This window comes from Theropithecus gelada, chromosome 3, assembly GCF_003255815.1.
Source record: "Theropithecus gelada isolate Dixy chromosome 3, Tgel_1.0, whole genome shotgun sequence".
NCBI lineage: Eukaryota > Metazoa > Chordata > Mammalia > Primates > Cercopithecidae > Theropithecus > Theropithecus gelada.
The window spans coordinates 173,531,339-173,549,658 of NC_037670.1; the positions used below are offsets into that span (position 1 = coordinate 173,531,339).

Genomic DNA, 18,320 nt, shown 5'->3' on the forward strand with positions numbered 1-18,320 from the left:
GGCATGATCTAGGCTCACTGCAACCTCTGTCTCCTGGGTTCAAGGGATTCTCCTGTCTCAGCCTCCCATGTAGCTGGGATTACAGGCGCCCGCCACCACACCCAGCTAATTTTTTTTTTTTTTTTTGAGGCGTAGTCTCGCTCTCTTGCCCAGGCTGGAGTGCAGTGGCCGGATCTCAGCTCACTGCAAGCTCCGCCTCCCGGGTTTACGCCATTCTCCTGCCTCAGCCTCCTGAGTAGCTGGGACTACAGGCACCTGCCACCTTGCCCAGCTAGTTTTTTGTATTTTTTAGTAGAAACGGGGTTTCAATGTGTTAGCCAGGATGGTCTCGATCTCCTGACCTCGTGATCCGCCCGTCTCGGCCTCCCAAAGTGCTGGGATTACAGGCTTGAGCCACCGTGCCCGGCCCCCAGCTAATTTTTTTATATTTTTAGTAGAGACGGGATTTCACTATGTTGGCCAGGCTGGTCTCGAACTCCTGACCTCGTGATCTGCCCGCCTTGGTCTCCCAAAGTGCTGGGATTACAGGTGCCCACGAGCATGCCTGGCTAATTTTTGTATTTTTAGTAGAGATGGGGTTTCACCATGTTAGCCAAGCTGGTCTCGAACTCCTGACCTCAGGTGATCCTCCCGCCTCAGCCTCCCAAAGTGCTGGGATTACAGGTGTGAGCCACCATGCCTGGCCCACTGAATTGCTCTTACACCTCTGTAAAAAGTCAGTTGTCCAAATTTATGTGGGTTTAGTTTTGGATTCTTGTTTTATTGATCCATGTGTCTATCCCTTCCCCAGTATGACATGCTCGTGATTACTGTAGCTTTGGAGGAGTATTGAGAGTAGACATCCTTGCCTTTCTCAGTCTGAGGGGAAGCCATTTAGTCTTTCACTATTGAGTATGACGTTAACTGCAGGTTTTTGCACATACTTTTAAGACAGTCTTACTCTTTCCCCTAGGCTGGAGTGCAGTGGCGTGATCTCCCTCATTACGACCTCTGCCTCCCGGGTTCAAGCAATTCTGCTTCAGCCTCCTGAGTAGCTGGGATAACATGCGCATGCCACCATGTCTGGCTAATTTTTGTATTTTTAGTAGAGATGGGGTTCCACCATATTGGGCAGGGTGGTCTCGAACTCCTGACCTCATGATCCACCTGCCTTAGCCTCCCAAAGTGCTGGGATTACAGGCGTGAAACACCCCACCTGGCGTGTAGATACTTTTTATCATGTTGTGCTAATTCCCTTTCATCCCTAGTTTTGTGAGAGTTTTTTTTTTTTTTTTTTTTTTTTTTTTTTTTTTTTTTTTTTTGTTTTGAGACAGAGTCTCGCTTAGTCGCCCAGGCTGGAGTGCAGTGGCCAGATCTCGGCTCACTGCAAGCTCCGCCTCCCGGGTTCACGCCATTCTCCTGCCTCAGCCTCCCGAGTAGCTGGGACTACAGGCGCCCGCCGCCTCGCCCGGCTAATTTTTTGCATTTTTAGTAGAGACGGGGTTTCACCGTGTTAGCCAGGATGGTCTCGATCTCCTGACCTCGTGATCCGCCTGCCTCGGCCTCCCAAAGTGCTGGGATTACAGGCGTGAGCCACCACGCCCGGCATGAGAGTTTTTATTGTGAGTAAATGTGAGTATTTGTTTTGTGAAATTATTTTTCTGCATTTATGGGCAAGCAAAATCACATCTATTTAATTGTGAAAAACTGGAACCTAATCATGTAAATAAGTCGGAAGCACCCATAAGATGAAATATGTAGACATTAAATTTATGTTTTCGAAAAATATTTGGCCGGGTGCAGTGGCTCACGCCTGTAATCCCAGCACGTTGGGAGGCCGAGGTGGGCAGATCACCTGAGGTCGGGAGTTCAACACCACCCTGACCAACATGGAGAAACCCCATCTCTACTAAAAATACAAAATTAGCGGCCGGGCGCGGTGGCTCAAGCCTGTAATCCCAGCACTTTGGGAGGCCGAGACGGGTGGATCACGAGGTCAGGAGATCGAGACCATCCTGGCTAACACGGTGAAACCCCGTCTCTACTAAAAAATACAAAAAACTAGCTGGGCGAGGTGGCGGGCGCCTGTAGTCCCAGCTACTTGGGAGGCTGAGGCAGGAGAATGGCGTGAACCCGGGAGGCGGAGCTTGCAGTGAGCTGAGATCCGGCCACTGTACTCCAGCCTGGGCGGCAGAGAGAGACTCCATCTCAAAAAAAAAAAAAAAAAAAAAAAATACAAAATTAGCTGGGCATGGTGGCACACGCCTGTGATCCCAGCTACTCGGGAGGCTGAGGCAGGGAAATAGCTTGAACCTGGGAGGCAGAGGTTGTGATGAGCTGAGATCAGGCCATTGCACTCCAGCCTAGGCAACAAGAGCGAACCTCTGTCTCAAAAAAAAAGGAAAAAAAAAGAAAAATATTTAATGCTATGGAAGGTATTCAAGTATATTAAATAACAAAGGCAGGTTTCAAAACAGTATTTATGGCTGGGTGCAGTGGCTTATGCCTGTAATTCCAACACTTTGGGCGGCCGAGGTGGGTGGATCACCTGAAGTTAGGAGTTTGAGACCAGCCTAGACAACATGGCGAAACACCATCTCTACTAAAAATACAAAAATTATTCGGGCATCGTGGTACACGCCTGCATCCAGCTACTCTCAGGAAGCTAAGGCATGAGAATTGCTACAATCCGGGAGGCAGAGGTTGCAGCGAGCCGAGATCGTGCCACTGCACTCCAGCCTGAGTGACAGAGTGAAACTCCATCTCAAAAACAAAACAAAACAAATCAAAAAACAGTATTTACGGTTTCAACTGTATTAAGAAAATAAATAAATAAATATTGTGTGTGTGTGTGTGTGTGTGTGTATTTATATAAAATAAGCTCAGAAAGATAAGAAACAAAATGCTTCGAGTGATTATCTCTGGATTGTATGATTATATGTGGCCTTTGTCTTTATACATCCCTGTATATTTCAAATATTCTGCAAAGCACAGAAAAATAATATTAAATGTGCTCACTGCAGCCTCAACGTCTGGGGTTCAATTGATCCTCTCATCTCAGCCTCCTGAGTAGCTGGGACTACAGGTGCATGCCACTATGCCCAGCTAATTTTTTTTTTTTTTTTTTTGAGACGGAGTCTCGCTCTGTTACCAGGCTGGAGTGCAGTGGTGCATCTTGGCTCACTGCAACCTCTGCCTCCTGGGTTCAAGCAATTTTCCTGCCTTAGCCTCCAGAGTAGCTGGGACTACAGGGGCACACCACCACGCCCAGCTAATTTTTGGATTTTTAGTAGAGACGGGGTTTCACCATGTTGACCAGGATGGTCTTGATTTCTTGACCTCCTCATGATCCACCCGCCTCGGCCTCCCAAAGTGCTGGGATTATAGGCACGAACCACTGCGCCCGGCCATTTTTTTTTTTTTTTTTAAGTTTTAATTTTTTTTTGTAAAGATGGGGTCTCACAATGTTGCTAAACTGGTCTCAGACTCCTAGGCTCAAGTGATTCTCTGATCTGGGCCTCCCAAAGTGCTGGGATTATAGGCGCAAACCAGTGTACCTGGCCTATCATTACTGTGTGAATACCTGCTTTTAAATTTAGGTATTCTAAATTCCAAATGTAACTTGAAGTATAAAATCTAATGATGTGCCGGGCATGGTGGCTCACACCTGTAATCCCAGCACTTTGGGAGGCTGAGGCGGGCAGATCATGAGGTCAGGAGTTTGAAACCATCCTGGCCAACATGGTGAAACCCCGTCTCTACTAAAAATACAAAAATTAGCTGGGCGTGGTGGCACATGCCTGTAGTCCTAGCTACTTGGGAGGCTGTGGCAGGAGAATCACTTGAACCCGGGAGGCAGAGGTTGCAGTGAGCGAGATCACACCACTGCACTCCAGCCTGGGGAACAGAGCGAGACTCTGTCTCAAAAAAAAATAAGTATTTTATATACTGTTATGAATGCAACTGTGCAAAATAATTCCATAGTAACTAGAATTATTGTATCGAATGTTCATTCTTTTTCCCTATGGTACGATTGTATTTTTATAAATATCTGTAGGCTCAAAAAGAACATAATGTTCTTTCTAAAGTTATCTAGATAACACACTTTTTTTTTTTTTTTTTTTTTGAGGCGGAGTCTCGCTCTGTCGCCAAGGCTGGAGTGCAGTGGCCCGATCTCAGCTCACTGCAAGCTCCGCCTCCCGGGTTCCGGCCATTCTCCTGCCTCAGCCTCCCGAGTAGCTGGGACTACAGGCGCCCGCCACCTCGCCCGGCTAGTTTTTTGTATTTTTTAGTAGAGACGGGGTTTCACCGTGTTAGCCAGGATGGTCTCGATCTCCTGACCTCGTGATCCGCCCGTCTCGGCCTCCCAAAGTGCTGGGATTACAGGCTTGAGCCACCGCGCCCGGCCTAGATAACACACTCTTAATATCATACTGTCAGTGTAACTATTTGAAAGTTCCCGTTTATTACATAAAATAACATCTTTCATAATCCTCAATAATTATTATAGTATTTTACTTTTGTAGTATTAAATATATATTCATATATAATTCTACTGACTGCCAGGATTTGAACATTAAAGCACATCATCAGATTTTTATTATTTTTTAATTTTTATTTATTTATTTATTTTGAGACAGAGTCTCTCTCTGTCACCAGGCTGGAGTGCAGTGGTGTGATCTCACTCACTGCAACCTCCGCCTCCCAGGTTCAAGTGATTCTCCTGCCACAGCCTCCCAAGTAGCTAGGACTACAGGCATGTGCCACCACGCCCAGCTAATTTTTGTATTTTTAGTAGAGACGGGGTTTCACCATGTTGGCCAGGATGGTTTCAAACTCCTGACCTCAGGTGATCCACCCAACTTGGCCTCCCAAAGTGTTGGGATTACAGGCGTAAGCCACCAAGCCAGGCCCATAAAACACTTTTTAGAAACAAATGTTTAACAGTTTTGTTCCATTCCCTCCCCTCGGAAAAAAAAAAAAAAAAATCCCTGGCTGTGCATGGTAGCTCACACCAGGAATCCCAGCACTGTGGGAAGTCAAGGCAGGAGCATCCCTTGAGCCCAAGAGTTGGAGACCAGCTTGGGCAACATAGCAAGACCTCCTCTCTACTAAAAATTTAAAAGTTAGCCAGGTGTAGCAGGGCGGGTCTGTAGTCTCACCTACTTGGGAGGCTGAGATGGGAGAATTGCTTGAGCCGAGGAGGTCAAGGCTGCAGTGAGTCACGCTTGTGCCACTGCACTCCAGCCTAGGCAACAGGGAGAACCTGTCTCAAAAAAAAAAAAAATTCCTATTTGGTAATTTTTCACACATCAGGGAGAAAAAAGCACTGTCAACTTGGTCACCTCAAAATTTCACAAGGAGGGAGAATCTCATGTACAACACATATATGATAAATCATCTTTGAATCATCTTTGAGACATGATTAAAAATTTTTTTTAAAGAGCGTATGAAGAAAAGGAGAAAGTTTAGATTAAAATGGGGCACTCCAAATACAATTGTTCTCTCTAATCCACAGACTTTTCTTCTTTTTGAGATGGAGTTTCGCTCTTGTGACCCAGGCTGGAGTGCAATGGCACGATCTTGGCTCACTGCAACCTCCGCCTCCCGGGTTCAAGCGATTCTTCCGCCACAGCCTCTCGAGTAGCTGGGATTATAGGCATCGCCATCATGCCCAGCAAATTTTTGTATTTTTGTAGAGATTGGGTTTCATCATGTTGGCCAGGCTGGTCGTGAACTCCTGACCTCAAGTGATCCGCCTGCCTCGGCCTCCCAAAGTGCTCGGATTACAGGCATGAGCCACGGCGCCCGGCCCTAATCCACAGACTTTATAAGCATGCTTTTAGTAAGACAGGTTATCATAGGTTGGCATCCATGAAGGCTGTTTTTGTTTGAGACAGGGTCTCGTTTTGTCACTCAGGCTGGAATGCAATGGTGCAGTCATGGCTCAATACAGCCCCCAACTCCTGGGTTCAAGCAGTCCTCCCACCTCGACCTCCCAAAGTGTTGAGATTACAGAGGTGAGTCACCGTGCCTGGACTAATGATTTTAGAGCTTGTAGAGATAACTGCTATAGACTGGTAACCATTTTCAGTTGCGATTTCCCCAATATCTTAATTCTAAATATTATTTTAGGAAACATTCCTAAAATATTTTTCCTGATTCATTTTCTGCTGTGCACAAAAAGGTTAATGAAATTTAAATATGCTGCAAAAATATTAAAAAGTCTTATATAACAGATATATACAGTATATAACTGTATATATACCAGATACTGTATATATCTAGTATATATTTGGATATGAAGAATGAAGCTTAATTTTTTTTTTTTTTTTTGAGACGGAGTCTCGCTGTGTCTCCCAGGCTGGAGTGCAGTGGCGTGATCTCCTCACTGCAAGCTCCGCCTCCCGGGTTCACGCCATTCTCCCGCCTCAGCCTCCCAAGTAGCTGAGACTACAGGCGCCTGCCACCACGCCCGGCTAGTTTTTTGTATTTTTAGTAGAGACGGGGTTTCACCATGTTAGCCAGGATAGTCTCGATCTCCTGACCTCGTGATCCACCCGCCTCGGCCTCCCAAAGTGCTGGGATTACAGGCTTGAGCCACCGCGCCCGGCCGAAGCTTAATTTTTTATGTTTGACCACACAGCGACCAATTATTAATTCAACTGTTTCCATTTTCCCTACTTTATGAAAAATTCCTAGGTCTCAGTGAATCTGACTTTGAGAAAAATTTATGGAATGTAAACTCAGTAAACAGAAATGCATGAAAGTCTAATTTCCCATGGAAAAATACAGTAAAGGCTATGAGCACAAGCACACTATAGTTTGTTCCCATCTTCAGTTTTATATTCACAAAATAGGTATAGCTTAATGTATGTTATTTTATTGATTGATTGATTGATTGTAGTGGCATGATCTCGGCTCCCTGCAGACTCAACCTCCCAGGCTCAGGTGATTCTCCCACCTCTACCTTAATGTATTAATGATGTAATACAAAATTACCGGCCAGGTGCGGTGGCCAGAGTGATACTCCATCTCAAAAAAGAAAAGAAAAGAAAATCGCCGGGCGCGGTGGCTCAAGCCTGTAATCCCAGCACTTTGGGAGGCCGAGACGGGCGGATCACGAGGTCAGGAGATCGAGACCATCCTGGCTGACACGGTGAAACCCCGTCTCTACTAAAAATACAAAAAAACTAGCCGGGCGAGGTGGCGGGCGCCTGTAGTCCCAGCTACTCAGGAGGCTGAGGCAGGAGAATGGCATGAACCCGGGAGGCGGAGCTTGCAGTGAGCCAGGATCACGCCACTGCACTCCAGCCTGGGCAGCAGAGCGAGACTCTGTCTCAAAAAAAAAAAAAAAGAAAAGAAAAGAAAATCACTGGCAGCAAGCAGAAACATTGTAGATTTTTTTTTTTTTTTTGAGACGGAGTCTCGCTCTGTCGCCCAGGCTGGAGTACAGTGGCGCGATCTCAGCTCACTGCAAGCTCTGCCTCCCGGGTTCACGCCATTCTCCTGCCTCAGCCTCCCGAGTAGCTGAGACCACAGGCGCCTGCCACCTCGCCCGGCTAGTTTTTTGTATTTTTTAGTAGAGACGGGGTTTCACCGTGTTCGCCAGGATGGTCTCGATCTCCTGACCTCATGATCCGCCCGTCTCGGCCTCCCAAAGTGCTGGGATTACAGGCTTGAGCCACCGCGCCCGGCGAAACATTGTAGATTTTGAAATTGTCTCGTTTTACAAGATACTTAAGCAAGGTGGAGCAGTTATTATGTCTTTCTAAAGCTGATCGGATAAAGGCTTTAATTTTGTAATTTTCAGAGAATATTACCAATGTAGCAAGATTTACCAATAACCAATGGTTGCTTGCAGACAAAAGAGTTTGTTGGAACTTGCTGAATAAATTTATGTGCCATGAGAGTACTTTTTACATGATATACGCTGAAAAAAAATCTGTCCTTGATTCTATGCAAGGGAAGATGCTGAAATTGGTGTGCATATACAGGGAAAGTCAAGATGCAGATGGAAAGTGTGATTATTTTGTTAACTCAAAAACCAATTGGCAGGGCGTGGTGGCTCATGCCTGTAATCCCAGCACTTTGGGAGGTCAAAGTGGGCGGATCACCTGAGATCAGGAGTTGGAGACCAGCCTGACCAACATGGAGAAACCCTGTCTCTACTAAAAATACAAAACTTATTTGGGCATGGTGGCGCACATCTGTGGTCCCAGCCACTTGGGAGGCTGAGGCAGGAGACTTGCATGAACCTGGTAGGTGGAGGTTGCAGTGAGAAGAGATCATGCTATTACACTCTAGCCTCCGTGTCAGAGACAGACTCTGTCTCAAAAAAAAAACCAAAAAAAAAAACCCAACCCCAAAACAAACCAATTAAGGCTGGGTATGGTGACTCATGCCTGTAATCCCAGCACTCTGGGAGGCCAAGGTGGGCAGATCACCTGAGGTCAGTAGTTCAAGACCAGCCTGGCCAACATGGTGGTACCTCATCTCTACTTAAAATACAAAATTAGCCTCCATGGTGGCGCACGCCTGTAATCCCAGCTACTTGGGAGGCTGAGGCAGGAGAATCACTTGAACCTGGCAGGCGGAGGTTCCAGTGAGCAGAGATTGCGCCATTGCACTCCAGTCCGGGCAACAAGAGTGAAACTCCATCTCAAAAAACAAAGAAACAAACAACCCCTAAAAAAGCCAATTAAATTGTTTCATAGTCACATTTCTAGATCCAAACTTTAGGACAATTTTTTCTCTAGTGATTATGTATAGCAGCAAGAGCAGACAAAAATATTATAAATTAAAAATAAGTTAGTACAACAACCTTAAATCTGCTTCTGAAAATACTGTGCATCTTCTTTAAATAGTACACAAAAAGCTTCAGTCAGTGAAATTGCTTAATGAAATGCCGGTACCTTCCAAAGAATTTTTAAGGCCAAGAATTAAATAGGAAGAATTTCTTGTCTTAGTAAATTCCTATTCAAGGAAGGAACATTTAATAAATTGGTGGTAATATTACCATATTAAAGCAGAGAGGTAGCCTTGCTTTCCATGGAGCTCAGTTGAAGGTGTCTTATTTAGTAATACAAATGTCCCTGTGAAATGGCCATAGGAGCATCTGACAGAAATTGTTCTTACGTTATAACATCAAACTTGAAAACTTTACTACGTTTTTTTTTTTTTGGAGATGGGATGTCATTCTGTCGTCCAGACTGGAGTGCACGGGTGTGATTACAGCTCACTGCAGCTTCAACCTCCCTGGCTCAAGTGATCGTACCTCAGCCTCGCGAGTAACTGGGTCGACAGGTATGCATTACCATTCCTGGCTAATTTTTGTGTTTTTTGTAGAGACAGGGTCCCACCAGGTTTCCCTGACTGGTCTCAAATTCTTGGGTTCCTGCCTCGGCCTCCCACTGTGCTCGGCTACTACTTTTTTTTTTGAGATGGAGTTTCATTCTTATTGCCCAGGGTGGAGTGCAATGGTACAATCTTGGCTCACTGCAACCTCTTCCTCCTGGGTTCAGGTGATTCTCCTGCCTCAGCCTCCTGAGTAGCTAGGATTACAGGCACCCGCCACCATGCCCAGCTAGTTTTTCTATTTTTAGTAGAGACGAGGTTTCACCATGTTGGTCAGGCTGGTCTCAAACTCCTGACCTTAGGCGACCCACCCACCTCAGCCTCCCAAAGTGCTGGGATTATAGGCGGGAGCCGCCGTGCCCGGCGCCTCGGCTGCTACATTTTAAATAATAAAATTACACAACAGAATTTTCCTTCCAAGAAAATTCAGATTATTATTTTTTTGTAACCTGGTCATATTGTGATTCAAAGAATGGTAATTTTCATTATTAAACATTCACCATCTGACCAATATGTATATTCAGGTAAATCCCAAATTACAGACTGCATATGTAGCCCCAGGCTAAAAGTAACTTAGTCTGCTCAAGAGTAGTTGCCCCAACAGGATAGTTCTCATACTTTTGTGATTTACAGATAGTTATACTGTTACGGGCATTGACTTATTCATGTGTTGAAATACAGGTTTGGCAGGGTTTGATTCATCCACGTTTGAAACGAAGACTTACTGGAAAACCAGGGGCCTGCGCTTATCCTATCAAGACACACATGAAACTGCCCCTACAGGGTTGACAAAAACTGCATGCAGGTTCTGGACAGAAATATAGTTATAATTAAGCATTAATCAGGCTGCACTTTGGCCTACTTCCTTGTTGCTAATAGTCACAAGGCACTAGATACTGACATTTGCATGTCTATTGTTCCTATAGATAGGATTTCAGACTTCAGACTAAGCATTGATTTGCATCCCTGTTGTTCCTGTAGACAGGATCTCTGACATTAGAATCATAAGGCTTTTGTTTAAGGATCGCTTAAGATGTTTTTCAGACCACGAATTCCAGTGAAACAGTTGATTTCAAGCAGCTTGAAGACCCCCCACAGAGGAATGGCAAGAGCATGAGAATGTAGTTTCCTCATCTCCTTGTACCATCATTTCACCCAGCACTCTCCCACCAATCAGTCATCTCCATTACCCTTACAAACCCCAACCCCAAATTCCTAGGGGAGATAGATGTGAGGCTTCTTCCTGTCTCCTCCTTAGGTAGCCGTATGATTAGACCTCTTTCTCTGCTGCAACCTGGTGTCTCAGCATATAGACTTGCTATGTGCATTGGGCAAGGAACCTATTGCAGTTACACACACTCTGTTGACTTAAAACACAACCTCCCCAGGTAACACTTTGTTCTCGCAGGTCCTTTTTTTTTTTTTTGAGATAGAGTCTAGCTCTGTCACCTAGGCTGGAGTGCAGCGCTGCGATCTCTGCTCACTGCAACCTCCGCCTCCTGGGTTCCAGCAATTCTCTTGCCTCAGCCTCCGGAGTAGCTGGGATTACAGGTGCACGCCACCACGCCCGGCTAATTTTTGTATTTTTTAGTAGAGACGGGGTTTCACCATGTTGGCCAGGCTGATCTGGAACTCAGGTGATCTGCCCGCCTCGGCCTCCCAAAGTGCTGGAATTACAGGCGTGAGCCACCGCGCCCGGCCTGTTCTCGCAGGTCCTTTAGCTCAGACGCAGCAAAACGTAACCCCAAGCTCGATCTCTGCTGCTCTCAGGAATTCCACTTCCTCCAGCTTGGGCAACATAGCGAGACCCTGTCTCTACAGAAAAATAAATAAATAAATAAATACAAATAAATTAAACATTAGCCGAGCTTGGTAGCTGCGCCTGTAGTCCAAGCTGCTCGGGAAGGGTGAGGGGAAGGATCGTTTGAGCCGAGGAGTTTAAAGCTGCAGTGAGCCTTGTTTGTGCCACATGCACTCCAGCTTGGACGACAGAGGGAGACTGTCTCTAAATAAATAAATCAATAAATAAGGCCGGGCGCGATGGCTCACGCTTGTAATCCCAGCACTTTGGGAGGCCAAGGCGGGTGGATCATTTGACGTCAGGAGCTCCAGACCAGCCTGGCCAGCATGGTGAAACCCCGTCTCCACTAAAAATTAAAAAAAAAAAAAAAAAAAAAATTAGCTAGGCATGGTGGTACATGCCTGTAATCCCAGCTACTTGGGAGGCAAAGGCAGGAGAATCACTTGAACCCGGAAGGCAGTTGCAGTGAGCCGAGATCCCGCCACTGCACTCCAGCCTGGGCGACAGAGTGAGGCTCCTTCTCTAAATAAATACATAAACAAAAATTAAGAATCCCATTTCCAGACAGGCCCCGGAGAGTCAATAATCCGAGATGTGAAAGAAACCTTAGAATATTATTTGATCCCAACACGGGCCGCATGGGACGTGAACCGCCTCACCTCGGCAACCACGTTTGTAATTTCCGCAAATGCTCTATATCTTCTTCATCCCAAAATTGTGCCTCCCCGTCACTCATTCCACCCACAGGCTCCCTTCAGCCCTGTCCCCCTTACTCTCACCCTGCACATTTCCGCTGTTTTAAATACCGCTGCACTTCAGCAGAAGCCGTTCCCTGCACAGGGCGCCTGCGTATCGAGCCTCGGTGAAGAAAATCACTCCCCAGAATGAACCCGGCTTTGCGGCTGGGTCCTAAACTGCGGTCAGCTGAACCTTCTCGTGGGAATATGAGAAAGCGGAACACTCGTGAGCCCCAAATAACAATCCTCCCCACATCGAAGCCCACGAGCCGGAGGAGGGGGGGTGGAGGTGACGCGGGCGGCGCTGGCCGCGGGGGCCGGCAGGGGGCGCGCTGGCCGCGGCTGGCGGGCAGCGCGAGCCTGCGGCGCGTCTAGGCCCGCGCGGTTCCCGGTGCACTCGCTGCCCACAAAGCGCCAGCTGAGGGGCCGCTGCGGGAGGAGTGCGGCGGAGCCTGCCTCGCGACCGGAGCTTGACCCGCCACCTGCCGCCCCGCGTCTCCGCCGCGTTCCTGCGCGTCCCGAGCCCCGACGGCCGCGTGAGTCCCGTCCGTGCGGGGAAGGCAGGGCCGGGTCGGCGCCGCCTGTGGAGAGGACCCGGCGGCCAGGCCTGCGTGGGGCCGAGCGCGGCGGCAGTGGCGGCGGCGGAGACTTCCGAGGCCCGGGCCAGACATCGCAGGGCCATGGCTGAGGCGGCCCCGGCCCCGGTAAGAGAGGCCGCGCGCGAGTGTTGTGAGCCCCCGAGACCCAGACCCCGAGGGAGGAAGGCGGGCGGGCAGGGAGGGGGCAGGCACAGGCGCCGTTCTCAGGTCCCACGGGCCACGTCGCCCGTCGCCGGGGCTTGGCGGCTGCAGCCTCGCGTGAAGGGACTTAGCGGGTGGGTGTGAAACCGCCCACCCGGGGACACCAGGCTGGGGCGCGGGTCTGAGGGGAACTCGCAGGCAGCTGTGAAACCCGGGGCCCTGCAGTTGGGTTGAAGCCGAGGGGTTGCCCGCTGCGTGTCAGCCCCACTCCTACCCGCCAGACGCTGGCAGCGGAGTTGGGCTGGGGAGCCGTCAGCCATTCTCGCGGCCACGGGAGCGGTCGTCATCGGCAATCTGAGCGGTGGCGCGGGCGGCATTTAGTGTGCGGAGGCGCCTTCCCGCCGCGCTGCGTGGCGCCCGGCACCGGACACGAGACACGGGGGAGGCCCTCCCGAAATATCTGCCGAATGAATGGTGCGGACCCGGAGGCTGGAGTGGCCGGCCTTGCGTGCGTGGCGGTTCATTCGCGGGTGTTTGCCAAGGCCTGCGGGGGCCGGCAGCGGCCAGTTGCCAGGGCGACCGAGGAGACCTGGCCGCGCCTGCACGCAGCCCCGTAGAATGAGAAGGGGACGGTCAGGCCGCGGGGAAAGCACTGATCGCATTTGCCCCCCAAGAGGCCTTTGGTCACCTCTAGGATAGCCATTGTACTGGGTCAGGAGCCACACTGGCACTTGAGGGGTGACTGGGAAAAGGAGGAAGAGCAGCGATGGGTGGGGGATAAAGCAGAGGGAAGTGCTACCTCCACTCTTGGACCTGTTTTCCTGTTTTCCAACCTTTTTTGTGTGTTTGTGTATAGGTGGGATGGTAGAGATGATCCTGTGTCTGTGCCAGCCCTGGCTAATAGAAATATAAGGGAAGCCACATACAAAACTCTAAATCAAACTTGTCCAATCCGCAGCCCCCAGGCCGCGTGCGGACTAGGACTACTTTAAATGCGGCCCAACACAACTTCGTAAACTTTCTTAGAACATTATGAGATTTATGCACGGACCTTTTTCTTTTTCTTTTTTTTTTTTAAAGCTCATCAGCTATCATCATCAATATTTTATGTGTGACCCAAGACAGTTCTTCCAGTGTGGCCCAGGGAAGCCAAAATATTGGACACCCCTGCTTAAATTCTCTAGGCGTCACTTTTAAAAAGTAAAAAGCCAGGCGCTGTGTTGTGCGCGCCTGTAGTCCCAGGTAGGCTGGGGGTTGAGGCGGAAGAATCACTTGAGGCCAGTAGTTCGAGGCAGTCCACACCGTGTTTCTTTTTTTTTTTTTTTTTTTTTTTGAGACGGAGTCTCGCGCTGTGTCACCCAGGCTGGAGTGCAGTGGCGCGATCTCGGCTCACTGCAAGCTCCGCCTCCCAGGTTCAGGCCATTCTCCTGCCTCAGCCTCCGAGTAGCTGGGACTACAGGCGCCCGCCACCACGCCCGGCTAGTTTTTTGTATTTTTAGTAGAGACGGGGTTTCACCATGTTAGCCAGGATGGTCTCGATCTCCTGACCTCGTGATCCGCCCGCCTCGGCCTCCCAAAGTGCTGGGATTACAGGCTTGAGCCACCGCGCCCGGCCCACACCGTGTTTCTAAAATAAAAAAAAATTTTTGAAAAAAAATAAGGATAAATAGATGAAATTAATTTTAATGATATATTTATTGAACTCAATATATGCAAAATATTATTTCAACATGTAATCAATTTACTTTTTTATTTTTTTGAGGTGGAGTCTCACTCTGTCGCCCAGGCTGGAGTGCAGTGGCGCCATCTCGGCTCACTGCAACCTCTGCCTTCCCAGTTCAGGCGATTCTCCTGCCTTAGCCTCCTGTAGCTGGAACTACAGGTGCGTGCCACCACGCCCGGCTCCTTTTGTATTTTTAGTAGAGACGGGGTTTCACCGTATTTGCCAGGATGGTCTCAATCTCCTGACTTTGTGATCCGCCTGCCTTGGCCTCCCAAAGTACTGTGATTACAGGCATGAGACACCGCGCCCGGCCTCATGTAATCAATTTAAAACATTAATGGCTGGGTGTGGTGACTCAAGCCTGTTATCCCCAGCACTTCAGGAGGCTGTTGTGGGAAGATGGCTTCAGCCCAGGAGTTGAAGACCAGCCTGGGCAACACAGGGAGACCCCATCTCTACAAAACAAAAAAAAAAAAGGTTTTTTTTGTTTTTTTTGTTTTTTTTAATTAGCCAGGCGTGGTGGCATGCACCTGTACTCCCAGCTACCCAGGAGGCTTAGGTGGGAGGTGTTTGAGCCAGGGAGGTGGAGGCTGCAGTGAGCTGTGATCCTGCCACTGCCCTCCAACCTGGCAACAAAGCGAAACCCTGTCTCAAGCAAACAAACAAATATTTTTTTCATACTAAGTCTTCAAAATCTCGTGTATTTTATACTTATAGCACATCTCAATTTAACCACATTTCAGGTGCTCAGTGGCCACATGTGGGTAGTGGCTACTGTATTGAACAGTGCCAGTCTACCTTATGGAGAAGAATCAGGAGACAGATTGACACTAAGAAAGGAACAACCTCCCCAAAAAAGTGGAAGGGGTTGGCATAAGTGAAGCTAATGTGGAGAGTTAAGATTTAAATAGGATGCAACTTCCTTACTAAGTAAAGAAGAAAACTTAGATTCAGTTACTGATAAGTTTGAAGCGAGGAGTATAAAGAGAGTTGAATGAATTTAGGTCTGATTAATTTTTGTCTCAAAGTAAGAGGACATGTCATCTTCTGAGAGTGGGGGACTGCAGCAGACAAGTCTTACTACTCAGTGTCAGCATTACCTGGGAGTTTGTTAAAAATACGGAATCTCGGCCGGGCGCGGTGGCTCAAGCCTGTAATCCCAGCACTTTGGGAGGCCGAGACGGGCGGATCACGAGGTCAGGAGATCGAGACCATCCTGGCTAACGCAGTGAAACCCCGTCTCTACTAAAAAATACAAAAATATAGCCGGGCGAGGTGACGGGCGCCTGTAGTCCCAGCTACTCTGGAGGCTGAGGCAGGAGAATGGCGCAAACCCGGGAGGCGGAGCTTGCAGTGAGCTGAGATCCGGCCACTGCACTCCAGCCTGAGCGACAGCGCGAGAGTCCGTCTCAAAAAAAAAATAATAATAATACAGAATCTCAGGCCGTGTACCGTGGCCCACGCCTGTAATTCCAGCGCTTTGGGAGGCTGAGGCAGGTGAATCACTTGAGCTGAGGAGTTTGAGACCAGCCTAGGCAACATGGTGAAACCCTGTCTCTACCAAAAATACAAAAATTAGCGGGGCATGGTGGTGTGTGCCTGTGGTTCCAGCTACACGGGAGGCTGAGGTGGGAGAATCGCTTGAGCCCATGAGATGGAGGTTGCAGTGAGCTACTGCACTGCAGCCTGGGTGACAGTGAGACCCCATCCCAAAAAAACGAAAACAAAACCCAACAGAATCTCAGTTTTCCTCACAGACCTACTGAATCAAAATCTGTGCTTTGACAAGATCTCCAGGTGATTCTCCCCAGGCCCCCCCCCCCCGCCCCCACTGTCCCCCTCTGTCCCAGGCTGGAGTACAGTGGCACAATCTCAGCTCACTGCAACTTCCGCCTCCCAGGTTCAAGTGATTCTCTAGCCTCAGCCTCCCGAGTAGCTGGAATTACATCGCTTGCCACCACACCCAGATAATTTTTGTGTTTTGGGGTTTCACCATGCTGGTCAGGCTCGTCTCAAACTCCTGACCTCAGGTGATCCACCTGCCTCGGCCTCCCAAAGTGCTGGGATTACAGGCGTGAGCCACCACGCCCAGCTGGCCCCTCCAGGTGATTCTTATTCATGTTAGTTTGAGGACAACTGTACTAAAAGCTGAAGGACTGTGCTGAGGCTTTATAGTAGCCACTTTATGGAATGGGACAAGCAGCACGAGTCAATGTTGAGGTCCCCATTAAGCTTAGAAACCACTGGTGTGTGGTGACTGCAGTTTACCTGGTGGTTTCCTCTAGGCGTGCTTACTAATCTGCTTACAGGAATGGGAGAAAGAATGATTGGACTGATTCAAGGCTGGAGGTTAGCTGAGCAGGTGAGGCAGAAAGACATGAGAGAAGGGGGTTTGGAAGTGACTGACATGATCAACTGGAGGAAAAAACAAAGCCAGGAATAGGCAGATAAACTAGGAGCAAATGGAATGGTCAAAGAACTAGGTGAAATGAGAATAAGGTAATGGGCAAGCTGGAAAGATGGCTGGAAAGATGAAGAGAGTGGCTTATCAGTTTCATAGAGTTAGAAGGCATTGTATACGTCATCCTAGTCCAACTTATTTGTTGTGGAAATTTTTTCCTTTTATACTACTCTTTGTTTCAAAGCAAATTATTTCGGAGCAGCCTTTTATTTTCTTGGAAAGATCAATAACCCAGTTATAGGATACAATGAGCTATTGTCATGCCACTGTACTCCAACCTGGGTGACCCTGTCTCTAAAAATAAAAAATAATAAAATAAAATTGAGCTATAGAAGACACTCTGAGGCGGCTGGTTTGCATGCTAGCCTGTTTATTTATTCACTCATTCAACAAAAATTTTTTTTGTTTTTTTTTTATTTTTGAGACTGAGTCTCATTCTGTCGTGTAGGCTGGAGTACAGTGGCACAGTCTTGGCTAACTGTAACCTCCACCTCCTGGGTTCAAGCGATAAGTGGATAACATTTAAACTATCCATCTTAGATTTTAAAATCATATAAAATAACGTGGCCCGACGCGGTGGCTCACGCCCGTAATCCCAGCACTTTGGGAGGCTGAGGAGGGTGGATCACGGGGTCAGGAGATCAAGACCATCCTGGCGAACACCGTGAAACCCCGTCTCTGCTGAAAATACAAAAAATTAGCTGGGCCTGGTGGCACCCTCCTGTAATTCCAGCTACTTGGGAGGCTTAGGCAGGAGAATCCCTTGAACCTGGGCAGCAGAGGTTGCAGTGAGCTGAGATGGCACCACTGCACTCCAGCCTGGGTGACAGTGTGAGACTCTGTCTCAAGAAGTAAATAAATAAATAATAAATAAATAAATAAATAAATAATGTGATTTCCCTTAAAGACTTTTTTTTTTTTTTTTTTTTTGGTGAGACGGAATCTCTCTCTGTCACCCCGACTGGTGCGATGTCACTCACTGCAAGCTCCACCTCCTGGGTTCACGCCGTTCTGCTGCCTCAGCCTCCCAAGTAGCTCGGACTACAGGCGGCTGCCACCATGCCTGGCTAATTTTTTGTAGTTTTAGTAGAGACAGGGTTTCACCATGTTAACCAGGATGGTCTTGATCTCCTGACCTTGTGATCCACCTGCCTCGGCCTCCCAAAGTGCTGCGATTACAGACATGAGCCACTGCGCCCGGCCTAGATTTCTTTTTTTTTTTTTTTTTTTTTTTTTTGTTTTGCTGTTGTTGCCCAGGCTGGAATGCAATGGTGCGATCTCAGCTCACCGAAACCTCTGCCTCCTGGGTTCAAGCGATTCTCCTGCCTCAGCCTCCCGCGTAGCTAGGATTACAGGCATGCGCCAACATGGCTGGCTAATTTTGTATTTTTAGTAGAGACAGGATTTCTCCATGTTGGTCAGGTGGGTCTTGAACTCCTGACCTCAGGTGATTGGCCTCTCAAAGTACTGGGATTACAGGTGTGAGCCACCCACCACGCCTGGCCTCTTTTTTTTTTTTTAT

General features: G+C 48.2%; 1 protein-coding gene across 2 annotated transcripts in view; it reads left to right on the plus strand.

Annotated features, from left to right (window-relative positions):
- Positions 1–12,257: 12,257 nt before the first annotated feature.
- The window catches only part of ZNF398 (zinc finger protein 398), a 31,516-nt gene continuing 25,453 nt past the window's right edge, over positions 12,258–18,320 (plus strand). Inside the window, exons 1-2 of one of the 2 annotated variants that reach the window (XM_025380974.1) lie at positions 13,212–13,325; positions 16,623–16,699. In XM_025380974.1, the coding sequence (XP_025236759.1) occupies positions 16,649–16,699 (51 nt within the window). In that variant the 5' untranslated portion in view covers positions 13,212–13,325; positions 16,623–16,648. Of the gene's footprint in view, positions 12,579–13,211; positions 13,326–16,622; positions 16,700–18,320 lie in introns of those variants that run through there. The other variant, XM_025380975.1, reaches the window with a different exon arrangement.